The following is a 14208-nucleotide window of genomic DNA, read 5'->3' on the forward strand; positions in this document are numbered from 1 at the left end:
TATTTTATATTTTATATTTTATATTTTATATTTTATATTTTATATTTTATATTTTATATTTTATATTTTATATTTTATATTTTATATTTTATATTTTATATTTTATATTTTATATTTTATATTTTATATTTTATATTTTATATTTTATATTTTATATTTTATATTTTATATTTTATATTTTATATTTTATATTTTATATTTTATATTTTATATTTTATATTTTATATTTTATATTTTATATTTTATATTTTATAATTTATATTTTATATTTTATATTTTATATTTTATATTTTATATTTTATATTTTATATTTTATATTTTATATTTTTATATTTTATATTTTATATTTTATAATTTATATTTTATATTTTATATTTTATATTTTATATTTTATATTTTATATTTTATATTTTATATTTTATATTTTATATTTTATATTTTATATTTTATATTTTATATTTTATATTTTATATTTTATATTTTATATTTTATATTTTATATTTTATATTTTATATTTTATATTTTATATTTTATATTTTATATTTTATATTTTATATTTTATATTTTATATTTTATATTTTATATTTTATATTTTATATTTTATATTTTATATTTTATATTTTATATTTTATATTTTATATTTTATATTTTATATTTTATATTTTATATTTTATATTTTATATTTTATATTTTATATTTTATATTTTATATTTTATATTTTATATTTTATATTTTATATTTTATATTTTATATTTTATATTTTATATTTTATATTTTATATTTTATATTTTATATTTTATATTTTATATTTTATAATTTATATTTTATATTTTATATTTATTTTACATTTTATATTTCATATTTTATTTTTTATTTGATATTTTTTATATTATGTTAGACACTTCAATGTCTGCCTTTTGTAAATAAGCTGGTGAATTGTTGATGACATGAAAGTGTCCTTATATATTTATGGGACATATTACAAATAATTTCTTAGTTTGGTGTAGTTTTTTACTCCATAGACAAACTAGGAAGAGGATATTACAAAAAAAAAAACTCAAAGTAAAAAAATAAAATTTCAAAATTATTTCAAAATAAAGTTGATGTCTTACGCTTATGTTCAAATTCATGGTACTCTCGGCGGATATTTTGCGGGCATTGAATGGTGGTATTTCCGTTAGCTTCGCTATTGTGGGTAATTTCTTTTCTTGTGTGCTTGACTGAGGCTGAGGACTGGATGATGATGTTGATGTAGCAGCTGCGGGTGGTGTTGATGCAGCAGAGCCAACTAGCGACTGTGAAGCCAATTGATGTTGTTGTTGGCGGGAAATGGAACTAGCATTATTATTGATAATAAGTTGGGAATTTGCGGCATGGATAGTAGTGCGCTGTGGACTACTGCTGGCACTACTGCCTGTATTTTCCGCCGAATCCGTGGATTTCTTCCGGAAGGGTGGTATTTCTGGTAGATGCATACATTGACGGGTATTTAAGGCCAAGGAACTTGCAGAAGCTCTATATGTATTTACAGGATTTTTTGTACAAAAAAAAAACACAAAAGGAAATTGGAAGCCAAAGAGAAATAGAGGAAGACAAGAGAGAAAGGAAAGTAGACCAAAATGTAAGCAAGATCAAGTGATATAGGAAAGCAAAAAAGGATGAGATAGGAAAACAAATGAATGCGGGAGTGACAAAGGACCAAATCATGAGACAATCAAAATGTTAAAGAAGTGATTTAATAGAAGGTGTAAAAATTTTAATAAAAAATGGAAAGTGAAGAGAAACATTTCAGACAAGAAAGAGAAGACATGGAATTTAAGAAAAAAATTAGCAACATTTTCATAAAAATGGTGTTTAAAAAACGGTAAACATTAATAAATTTTTAATATTTTTTTCTTATTTTAAAACATGCAAATTCTTTTCAATTCGATTATGTTTACCCTAAGGGAAACTAACCAAATATTTTTTATTGTTACAAAAATTGATTAATCAAAGTTTTATTGATTTTTGGTAGGAATATTGGTCTTATTAACATCTATCTCTTCTATTTTTTACATACACACACACACACTTAAATATTTAAACTTTACCCCGTTAAAGCGTGCAATCTTTGTATTGGTATGGATGTTAAATTACGAACTGAATATCCATGAAATGGGGGTATTTCCGGTATTTTCTTTTTCTGCTTACAACTTTTACATGCGCTTTAGTAAGTAAAAAAGTAAAATCATATTATATATTTTCGTATTTTGATTTATAAATGGAATGGAAAATACAAATACACAGAAATTAGAAAATTATTTTTTGTCTACTTTGTGGGTATCGGTGGGGTTACTTTGTGGTGTGGTGTTTTTTAGTATTTTGAAAATTATGAAAACGAAATAAAAAATATTGCCTTGAAATAGTTCAAATAGAAACAACATCCCTAAAACCTTTTACGATTTCAGATCAACTTATTGATTCTTGTTAATGCTTGCAGCTAAAAATTCTAAGGCTTTTCCTACTTAATAGACAATAGTTGTGAGGGGGTATAAAATATTAAAAAAGTATGACAGGCTGATGATTGTTTCGCCAAAAAACTTTTCATTTCATTGGAGCTAAAACTTTGCAGTAACATAGGAAAAGGGAGTGAGATTTAAGCTCCGCTAGTAAGAAGGAAAGATATACTGCTGACATTTGCATGAATTGAAGATTATTATTCATCAATAAACTGCATAATTATGCAAATCAAATACCACTTAGGATTCACTAATGCGGACGAGAACATAAAACAAAACCTTTTTACTAAGAAAGCACATTTGTCAAAAAGAAACCAAAAGCTAAGGAATGGATCTAAGAGTAACCTATTCAAAACTACATTAAAACCCAAAATCCCAAAGCAAATCAGACTAGGTTCATAATGCATTGGTATTTACTTCAGGATCAGACTCATTTATTCTAGATTCCTACAGATATATCAAAACTCAACGAATATTTTCCTAGGCCACCACAAAATATTTTATATATTTTTTATACACCACCAAAAGATAAGGATTTTTAAAAATGTATATTTCTAGGCCTTAATTAAAAAACTTAAATTGTATAAAAAATATTCTTTTAGACCTTAATTAAAAAAGTAAAAAACATGATTTTTCTAGACCTTCTTATTTTATTAATTTAAAATAAAACGAAATTGATTTCGTATTGTGCACGGCGTTAAAAATTAAATTTAGCAAAAAATCAAGAGCTTAATTTAAAAAATATTTGTATAAGCTTATTATACCCTCAGCATTTATGCTAACGAGGGTATATACACTTTCATACGGGCAAACTGTGTCTCATCGAAATAATGGTTTTAGACCCCAAGTATGTTTGGACGAAATGTGTTTCAGACAATTTGGAGTTGATTTAGCAATGTCCGTTCGACCGTCTGTCTGTCTGGCTGGCTGGTGCGCACGATAACTCTCGAACGGATGAACCGATTTTGTCCAAACTTAGTTTAAGTTCAAAGATGGGTTATATTGGTCCACTTCTTCCAGTACCTACCTCCCACAAAAGTTCAGAAATGTTCGAAAAATTTGTGCGCACGATAACTCTTGAAGGAAGTAACCGATGGACATTGCACATCGTGAAATTTTTACCAGACTTAGATGAGGTTCCAATATGGAACCACACAAAATTTCGGAAAAGTTCAGTTTAGGACCTGCTCTCGAATCGCTTTGATTTTTGTTGTAGCAACTTGTACCCACTGCCCCCCATATGACGGTATACGTTTCATCAGGGGCAAGTCCATACTTCTACTACTACTGAGAAAATAGCCTGAAAGTTACAAAACCCCTATGACACCGTGTGTAGTGGTTAGAGCGCAAGATAACTCTCGAACGGATCTGCCTATTCGGTCAAAAATATGACCTTCGTAATATTTTGTCCAAACATAGTTTAAATTCGATGATAAGCAATATCGGTCCACTCCTTTAGGTACCTCCCTCACAAAAGTTCAAAAATGTTCGGAAAAATTGTGCGCACGACAACTCTTGTAATCCATACTTTGCATATCTTAATATATCTACCAGATATAGATCAGGTTCGAATATGGACTATATTTGTCTACTCCTTCTGGTACCTTTCACACAAAATATCGGATAAGTTCACTTTAAGACCTGCTCTCGAATCACTTTGATTTTTGTTGAAGCGATTTGCATTCGCTACCTCAATTACGACGTTAAAAGTTTTTTCAGAGGCAAGTCCATATTTCTTAGGAAAACAGCCCGAAAGGTGTAAAAAAATCCCTATGCACCATATGTGGCTGTCGGAGAGCACGATAACTCTCGAACTGTTCAACCGATTTGGTCCAACTTTCAGCCTTCGTCATACATATTATATCGAAACTTAGTTTCTTGGGGCAATACCGGTCCACAACTTCCGGTACTTCTCCCCAATATTTAAAAATGTCACTAAAATGCTAGGACGATATCACTTGAATGGGGCAACCAATTTGGTCCAAACGTTGGATCTCCAAATATTTTGTCAAAATTAATTTAACTTCTAAAATGGTCCATATCGGTTCTCCCTAAGGGTACCTCCCCCACAAAGGTTCAACATATTTGTGAAATTTTCACTTCACATTGGCTGAGGGTATGTATCTGCCGAAAGTTTTTTTTCTTGTTATAATTAATTTCTCTTTGGAGTCGAGCTTAATGACCGATAATTTTTTGAAAATTTTTCAAGTTCAACAAACAAACAACGAGGAAGGATCGCATCAGAAGTGGTGGTGGGGGACTAGCTTTCCTGTTGCACCAGTCTGTCAAATACAGACTTATCTCGCTTCAGCCTGTCTCTAATGACCCGTACAAGGAATGTATGGGGGTCGCAGTCAGGTGTGGAACTGCCGAGATAGAGTTGCTGAACGTATACATCTCGCCGTGAAATAGCTGTATCTCAGATTACGAGCCCGACATTAGCCCGCGTTTGGAATCTGGTCCTGGGGGACTTTACTGCGCATCATGAGATGTGGCATTCGGCCCTCGGAAACGACCAGAGGGGTGTAGCGCTGGCTGAGCAGATTGATAGCTCTACGTTTTGCTCGGTCAATGAGGATGCCCCTACCAGAATTAGAGGAGTGTGTCACAGTTCGCCAAACATAACCATCGTGTCACGTGGTCTGACAAAAGACTTTACCAGGCAACCTGTCATTTTCCTTGGATCAGACCATCCCCCAATAATTGTCTCCATTAGCAGACCAGCCGATTTCATCACCTCTGAACGCCGCACATTCGTCAATCATGGGAAAGCTGATTGGCCGAGTTTCAGAAAGTTCAACAATCACCGCTTCAGAGAATTGCCCAATCCTTCTGATGTTCGGGTAGCGGAAAGGACGTTCCGAGACATCATCAATGCTGCAGCCGCTCGCCATATACCTGCTGGTCGAATACCCGAAGTAAGACCAAATTTCCCAGCAGAGGCGACGGGATTAGCCAATGAGCGTGATGAGCTTCGTGGAACCAACCCCGACGATCCCAGAGTCAGGGAGCTGACACTGGAAGTTAGCAGAGTGGTCGGCGAGCATAAGCTGAACAAATGGTTAAATCATCTGAAGAGCTGCAACATTGGAACCGGTATAGGTGAATTGTGGGCAACGGTTAAGTCACTCTCGAACCCTGGAAGAAGGGAAGATAGGACCTCAGTCACGTTTGGCGACGTTACGTTGACTGACCCGAAGAGGTGCGCAAGTAATTTCAATCGACAGTTTGTCGAGCATCCCGAGAGTGACAGGGCGAAGAGAAGAGTATTACGTCGCATCAGATCTCTTCCTGCCGAGGATGAACCACCACAATTTACAATGGATGATGTTGCCAATGCCATCAGGAACGCTAAATCATCCAAAGCGTTGGGCCCTGATGGAATCTCCATGGTAATGTTGAAGCAGCTGGATGAGCCGGGAGTGGAGTATCTCACTAAACCTGTCGGTAGCCACCCTTATTGTTCCCGAAGTCTGGAAAATGGGCAGGGTGGTCCCGCTACTGAAGCCAGGCAAGGATGCCAGCAACGGTGGATCGTACAGGCCGATTTCGCTTTTGTCACCTGAAAGCCCTTGAGGCCTTAGTCCTCCCCAGCATTAGCTATCAAGTTGTCGATCATCAGCATGGATTCCGTAAGCAGCACACCACGACAACAGCCCTGTACGCCATCTCCACATATATTTGTCGAGGACTCAACCAGAAGCGGTGGTGTGATAAAACAGTGATGGTGGCGTGGCGCTTGACTTATCAAAAGCCTTTGATACTGTCAAGCACTCCACGCTGTTCGAGGACATGGAGCAGACAACTCTTCGGCTAAGTCTGAAACGTTGGATCAACTTTATGTGTGGTCGCCAGTCGTATGTGGAATTAAGGAACAAGAAATCCAAGCCCCGTAAAGTGAAAGAGGGAGTTCCCCAAGGAGGGGCGATATCTCCGGAACTGTTTAACCTCTACCTTTCCTGTATTCCGCCCCCTCCAGACGTTGAGATCGTAACGTATGCGGATGATTGTACGATCCTGGCGTCAGGTACCTACCCTGATGACATCTGTGAGAGACTGAACTACTATTAACCCGATCTTACCACCTTTTTCCACGCGAGAAATATGCAGATATACGCCACTTAATCGACGGCCGCTCTGTTCACCACATGGACGGCTCAGTATAGAAGAGAGTTGAATATCAGAGTCGATGGTAGCAGAATTCCGACCACAAACTGCCCCAAAATTCTAGGGGTCACATTCGACACCACTTTCACGTCGTCCTCGCATGCCACAGCTATCTGCGATAAACTGAAATGTAGGAACAAGGTCCTCAAGTCCCTAGCCGGCAGCACTTGGGGTGCAGATAAAGAAACCTGGTTGATCACGTATAAAGCGATAGGTCGGTCTGTGGTAAGCTATGCGGCGCCAGTTTGGTCCCCGAATTTATGTGACAAGCAGTGGGATAGGATTCAAATTTATCAGAACGCCGCCCTGAGAACAGCAACAGGGTGCCTCCTCAAATCTACAGTGGGCCATCTACATGAGGAGGCAAAAATTCTTCCAGTACGACAATGATATGCTATCGTTACCGTGAGAGCCATCTCAATCACCATCTGCTGGCCACCGATACACCCAGGCATATCAAGAAGGATATTCATGCTCTAGAGACGGCGGTCCAACAATATAGGAGAGAATCTCTAGATCAACAGGCATATCAGGCAGGTTTGAATAGCATTTACGCGGGCACAGTTGCTAAGACCATAAGCAATTATTATGTGAATGCAGTCATCGGAGTACATCCCCCATCTACCGCAGCTGAAGAGCGTCAGCTGCCACGACAAACCAGAGTAGTTTTGGCTCAATTACGCTTGGAATATTGCAGTCGCCAAAATTCCTATTGGGCGGGAATCGATCACACCGTGCAAGACATCTGCCCAGTATGCGGCATGAGCCCGCACGATACTAAGCACCTATTCAACTGCCCCGCCAAGCCTACTCATCTGACTCCAGTGGATCTGTGGTTACATCCCATATAAAGTAGCCACCTTCCAGGAACTGGAGATAGACCTAGAGCCAGATTGAACAGGGGAACTAACATACAAACATAATAATAAAAAAGATCAACATGCATATGATACAGTCGCTGAGGGTATAATAGTCTGTCGTATGAAGACCGTCCGGTAGAGCAACAGTTGCCTAGGCATGAGATAGTTGTTTTGGCGCAAGAGAGGTCCATGTGGTACAGCCACCTCAGTTTTTACTGACCCAGTATTGATGGCACCTTTTCAACTGGCCAGCCAAACCAACTCAGCTAACTCCACTCTCATTATGGACCAATCTTATCCAGGTGTCGTCTTTTCTGAACTGGGAGTTGGAAGCAGAGTCGAATCGATAAAATAAAGACATAAACGTACATATCGCAGCTGATACTTCCCCAGCCGATATACCTGATGAGCTGCCTAACTAACAGCGAAACCGAACGCATAATTTGGTGGTTGTGTGGGAATCCCTTCGAATGCTAAAGCTTGAGAGTTTCTGGATTTATAACCCGATCCACTTCAAGATATTTTTTCCTTAACTATGCCCTAACTATGAATCAATTATTTAAATGAGTGACAATTAGAATTGGTGGCCAAATGCTTCTCATTTAGGACAATCTAAAGTGGAAAAGGGATTACAGGCAGGTCATAAACTCGGGTCTAAAAATAATTTATAAAATTTTAGAAGAAAAAAATGCATACAAAGAAATAGCAAAAATGTGTGTTAGTGTAAGTAAGGCAAGAGAAAAAAAACTTGAAAATGTGTTAGTATATGTTATGCAAAAATATTTGGAGGAGAAAAGGTGTGAGGTAAGGTAAGGTGGGTGTGTTAAAAATATTATAGAAAGTGTGTGTCTATTTTGAGTATCATGGTAGGGTAGAAGTACGAAAAATGTTTTCAAATTTAGTGTGGCATTAATATAAACCTATCTACACGAACAACTAAATACATACCCGCTATGTGAACGGCCAACATCCTGATTAAGACTTGTCAGGGAGGCACCACCAAGAGGTGGTGTAGATTCCAAAAGAGGGCGGATGAGTATGGTACTTGTCTGAAATTAAGGAAATATGTTTTTTAACTTCTTGATATTTTATTAAAAAATAGAAAGTCTTACCTGTGATGGTGGTGAATCTGGCGAGGAATCACGATTCTCAAAAACATTAACATCTGCCTCAACGTTACGCTGCAAACCAAAACGTTGTATTTCATCAACATATGGTTCATATTCCCTTTGCTTAAGCATTTCCTGTTGATAGAGTAAATCTTCGGATAATTGTCGTTGTATGGACTGCTGATTGGCAGCAGCAGCTGCAGCAGAGGCAGACAGTGCAGCAGCACCATTATTAACACCATGTAAATTCAATGCAGCCAAATCGTGATCAGGTTGGGTTGAGGTGGTACTGGGTGGTGTTGGTGGTGTCGGCCTTGGTGATGTACCCTTACATTGCATTTCACGGCGACAGTGTTCGGCACGAGCAATCTCTGCAGCCAACCATGAGGGTAATTCGGGCAATAGCCAAGTCAAAGCTGAACGTAAACCCAACATAATATGCTAAACGGAAATAAATGGTAATTTATTACTGACTCTACCCCCTAACCCACTACGCAACTAAACACCTACCTCTAGTGTCACTATCAAAATGATTGTTTGTGCCGTAGTCAAACCCGGCCACAAACGAGACACTTGTCCGGACAAACCAATTAGTGCACAATTCACTATGACCGCAGCCAGTGACAGTAGGCTGAGAGCATTTTGCCACGTTCCAATATTGGCAACACGTTGACCAAATGGCCTCTGATGTACATGGGCCAATTTAAAGGCATCTGAACGTATTTCCATCAAATTATTAATGAGGGCACATATTCCGGCCAATGGGAAGGCGGCCGAAAATAGCACAACATAACCCATTTGGACAAGCATTTCCAAATGATCCGAAAAGGTGCCATCGTACTGGAATGGGATGAAAACAAAAATGTAAGTGAATTACTAGCTAGGCAGATGAAAGAGAAAGGAAGGTGATAAAAAAATAATTTTGAAAATAATTGGGTGATTTTTTTTAATGCAGGCTCGAAAATATTTTTTTAAATACACACGCAAAAATCAAGAATATTTTTCACAAAATCCCAGCTTAAAAATGATTTTTCAAAAAATCCACGCTTAAAAATATTTTTCAAAAAATCCACGCTTAAAAATATTTTTCAAAAAATCCACGCTTAAAAATATTTGTCAAAAAATCCACACTTAAAATATATTTTTCAAAAAATCCACGCTTAAAAAAAATTTTTCAAAAAATCAACGCTTAAAAATATTTTTCAAAAAATCCACGCTTAAAAATATTTTTCAAAAACTCCATGCTTAAAAACTATTTTTAAAAAAATTCAAAAATTCATTTTAAAGCGTCGACGCTTTAAAATATTTTTCATAAATCCACGCTTAAAAAATATTTTTCAATAAATCCACGCTCAAAAAATATTTTTCAATAAATCCACGCTTAAAAAATATTTTTCATAAATCCACGCTTAAAAAATATTTTTCAATAAATCCACGCTCAAAAAATATTTTTCAATAAATCCACGCTTAAAAAATATTTTTCAATAAATACACGCTTAAAAAATATTTTTCAATAAATCCACGCTTAAAAATATGTTTCAATAAATCCACGCTTAAAAATATGTTTCAATAAATCCACGGTTGAAAAATATTTTTCAATAAATCCACGCTTAAAAAATATTTTTCAATAAATCCACGCTTAGAAAATATTTTTCAATAAATCTAGGCTTTAAAAAATATTTTTCAATAAATCCACGCTTAACTGATTTTTTTTTATCAACGATTATTTTTTAATCCACGCTTGAAAAATATTTTTCACTAAATCCAGGCTTAAAAAATATTTTTCAATAAATCCACGCTTAACTAATTTTTTTAATCCACGATTATTTTTTTAATCTACGCTTGAAAAATATTTTTCAATAAATCCAGGCTTAACTAATTTTTTTAATCCACGATTATTTTTTTAATCCACGCTTGAAAAATATTTTTCAGTAAATCCACGCTTAATTAATTTTTTTAATCCACGATTATTTTTTTAATCCACGCTTAATTATTTTTTTTAGTCCACGATTATTTTTTTAATCCACGCTTCAAAAATATTTTTCAATAAATCCACGCTTAATTAATTTTTTAATCCACGATTATTTTTTTAATCCACGCTTAATTAATTTTTTAATCCACGATTATTTTTTTAATCCACGCTTAATTGTTTTTTAAAAAGATTTTTTAAAAACACACGCTTGAAAAATATTTTTTTTTTAAATCCACGCTTGAAAAATAATTTTTTTAATCCACGATTGAATAATTTTTTGAAAAATATTTTAATAAAAATCCACGCTTGAAAAATATTTTATTAAAAATCCACGCTTGAAAAATATTTTATTAAAAATCCACGCTTGAAAAATATTTTATTAAAAATCCACGCTTGAAAAATATTTTATTAAAAATCCACGCTTGAAAAATATTTTATTAAAAATCCACGCTTGAAAAATATTTTATTAAAAATCCACGCTTGAAAAATATTTTATTAAAAATCCACGCTTGAAAAATATTTTATTAAAAATCCACGCTTGAAAAATATTTTATTAAAAATCCACGCTTGAAAAATATTTTATTAAAAATCCACGCTTGAAAAATATTTTATTAAAAATCCACGCTTGAAAAATATTTTATTAAAAATCCACGCTTGAAAAATATTTTATTAAAAATCCACGCTTGAAAAATATTTTATTAAAAATCCACGCTTGAAAAATATTTTATTAAAAATCCACGCTTGAAAAATATTTTATTAAAAATCCACGCTTGAAAAATATTTTATTAAAAATCCACGCTTGAAAAATATTTTATTAAAAATCCACGCTTGAAAAATATTTTATTAAAAATCCACGCTTGAAAAATATTTTATTAAAAATCCACGCTTGAAAAATATTTTATTAAAAATCCACGCTTGAAAAATATTTTATTAAAAATCCACGCTTGAAAAATATTTTATTAAAAATCCACGCTTGAAAAATATTTTATTAAAAATCCACGCTTGAAAAATATTTTATTAAAAATCCACGCTTGAAAAATATTTTATTAAAAATCCACGCTTGAAAAATATTTTATTAAAAATCCACGCTTGAAAAATATTTTATTAAAAATCCACGCTTGAAAAATATTTTATTAAAAATCCACGCTTGAAAAATATTTTATTAAAAATCCACGCTTGAAAAATATTTTATTAAAAATCCACGCTTGAAAAATATTTTATTAAAAATCCACGCTTGAAAAATATTTTATTAAAAATCCACGCTTGAAAAATATTTTATTAAAAATCCACGCTTGAAAAATATTTTATTAAAAATCCACGCTTGAAAAATATTTTATTAAAAATCCACGCTTGAAAAATATTTTATTAAAAATCCACGCTTGAAAAATATTTTATTAAAAATCCACGCTTGAAAAATATTTTATTAAAAATCCACGCTTGAAAAATATTTTATTAAAAATCCACGCTTGAAAAATATTTTATTAAAAATCCACGCTTGAAAAATATTTTATTAAAAATCCACGCTTGAAAAATATTTTATTAAAAATCCACGCTTGAAAAATATTTTATTAAAAATCCACGCTTGAAAAATATTTTATTAAAAATCCACGCTTGAAAAATATTTTATTAAAAATCCACGCTTGAAAAATATTTTATTAAAAATCCACGCTTGAAAAATATTTTATTAAAAATCCACGCTTGAAAAATATTTTATTAAAAATCCACGCTTGAAAAATATTTTATTAAAAATCCACGCTTGAAAAATATTTTATTAAAAATCCACGCTTGAAAAATATTTTATTAAAAATCCACGCTTGAAAAATATTTTATTAAAAATCCACGCTTGAAAAATATTTTATTAAAAATCCACGCTTGAAAAATATTTTATTAAAAATCCACGCTTGAAAAATATTTTATTAAAAATCCACGCTTGAAAAATATTTTATTAAAAATCCACGCTTGAAAAATATTTTATTAAAAATCCACGCTTGAAAAATATTTTATTAAAAATCCACGCTTGAAAAATATTTTATTAAAAATCCACGCTTGAAAAATATTTTATTAAAAATCCACGCTTGAAAAATATTTTATTACAAATCCACGCTTGAAAAATATTTTATTAAAAATCCACGCTTGAAAAATATTTTATTAAAAATCCACGCTTGAAAAATATTTTATTAAAAATCCACGCTTGAAAAATATGTTATTACAAATCCACGCTTGAAAAATATTTTATTATAAATCCACGCTTGAAAAATATTTTATTAAAATTCCACGCTTGAAAAATATTTTATTAAAAATCCACGCTTGAAAAATATTTTATTAAAAATCCACGCTTGAAAAATATTTTATTAAAAATCCACGCTTGAAAAATATTTTATTAAAAATCCACGCTTGAAAAATATTTTTCAATAAATCCACGCTTAATTATTTTTTTAATCCACGATCAATTTTTTTAATCAACGCTTGAAAAATATTTTTGTAAAAAATCCACGCTTGAAAAATATTTTTGTTAAAAATCCACGCTTGAAAAATATTTTTCAATAAATCCACGCTTGAAAAATATTTTATTAAAAATCCACGCTTGAAAAATATTTTATTAAAAATCCACGCTTGAAAAATATTTTATTAAAAATCCACGCTTGAAAAATATTTTATTAAAAATCCACGCTTGAAAAATATTTTATTAAAAATCCACGCTTGAAAAATATTTTATTAAAAATCCACGCTTGAAAAATATTTTATTAAAAATCCACGCTTGAAAAATATTTTATTAAAAATCCACGCTTGAAAAATATTTTATTAAAAATCCACGCTTGAAAAATATTTTATTAAAAATCCACGCTTGAAAAATATTTTATTAAAAATCCACGCTTGAAAAATATTTTATTAAAAATCCACGCTTGAAAAATATTTTATTAAAAATCCACGCTTGAAAAATATTTTATTAAAAATCCACGCTTGAAAAATATTTTATTAAAAATCCACGCTTGAAAAATATTTTATTAAAAATCCACGCTTGAAAAATATTTTATTAAAAATCCACGCTTGACAAATATTTTATTAAAAATCCACGCTTGAAAAATATTTTATTAAAAATCCACGCTTGAAAAATATTTTATTAAAAATCCACGCTTGAAAAATATTTTATTAAAAATCCACGCTTAAAAAATATTTTTTAAAAGTCTACGCTTGAAAAATATTTTTTTTAAAAGTCGACGCTTGAAAAATATTTGTTTAAAAGTCCACGCTTGAAAAATATTTTTTAAAAGTCGACGCTTGAAAAATATTTTTTTAAAAGTCCACGCTTGAAAAATATTTTTTTTTAAAGTCGACGCTTGAAAAATATTTTTTTAAAAGTCCACGCTTGAAAAATATTTTTTTAAAAATCCACGCTTGAAAAATATTTTTTTAAAAATCCACGCTTGAAAAATATTTTTTAAAAAAATCCACGCTTGAAAAATATTTTTTAAAAAAATCCACGCTTGAAAAATATTTTTTAAAAAAATCCACGCTTGAAAAATATTTTTTAAAAAAATCCACGCTTGAAAAATATTTTTAATCCAGGCTTGAAAAATATTTTATTTTACGCTTGAAAAAAT

General features: G+C 31.8%; 1 protein-coding gene across 1 annotated transcript in view; it reads right to left on the bottom strand.

Annotated features, from left to right (window-relative positions):
- Nucleotides 1–979: 979 nt before the first annotated feature.
- The window catches only part of LOC141392219 (anoctamin-10-like), an 81930-nt gene continuing 68701 nt past the window's right edge, over nt 980–14208 (bottom strand). The window contains exons 10-15 of the mRNA XM_073965173.1: nt 9145–9474; nt 8638–9075; nt 8474–8574; nt 2091–2204; nt 1113–1515; nt 980–1027 (exon numbers count right to left, since the gene is read on the bottom strand). Of these exons, the coding sequence (XP_073821274.1) occupies nt 980–1027; nt 1113–1515; nt 2091–2204; nt 8474–8574; nt 8638–9075; nt 9145–9474 (1434 nt within the window). The remainder of the gene's footprint in view (nt 1028–1112; nt 1516–2090; nt 2205–8473; nt 8575–8637; nt 9076–9144; nt 9475–14208) is intronic.

Source organism: Musca autumnalis, unplaced genomic scaffold (assembly GCF_047663935.1).
Source record: "Musca autumnalis isolate F117 unplaced genomic scaffold, ASM4766393v1 scaffold_2, whole genome shotgun sequence".
Taxonomy (NCBI): Eukaryota; Metazoa; Arthropoda; class Insecta; order Diptera; family Muscidae; genus Musca; species Musca autumnalis.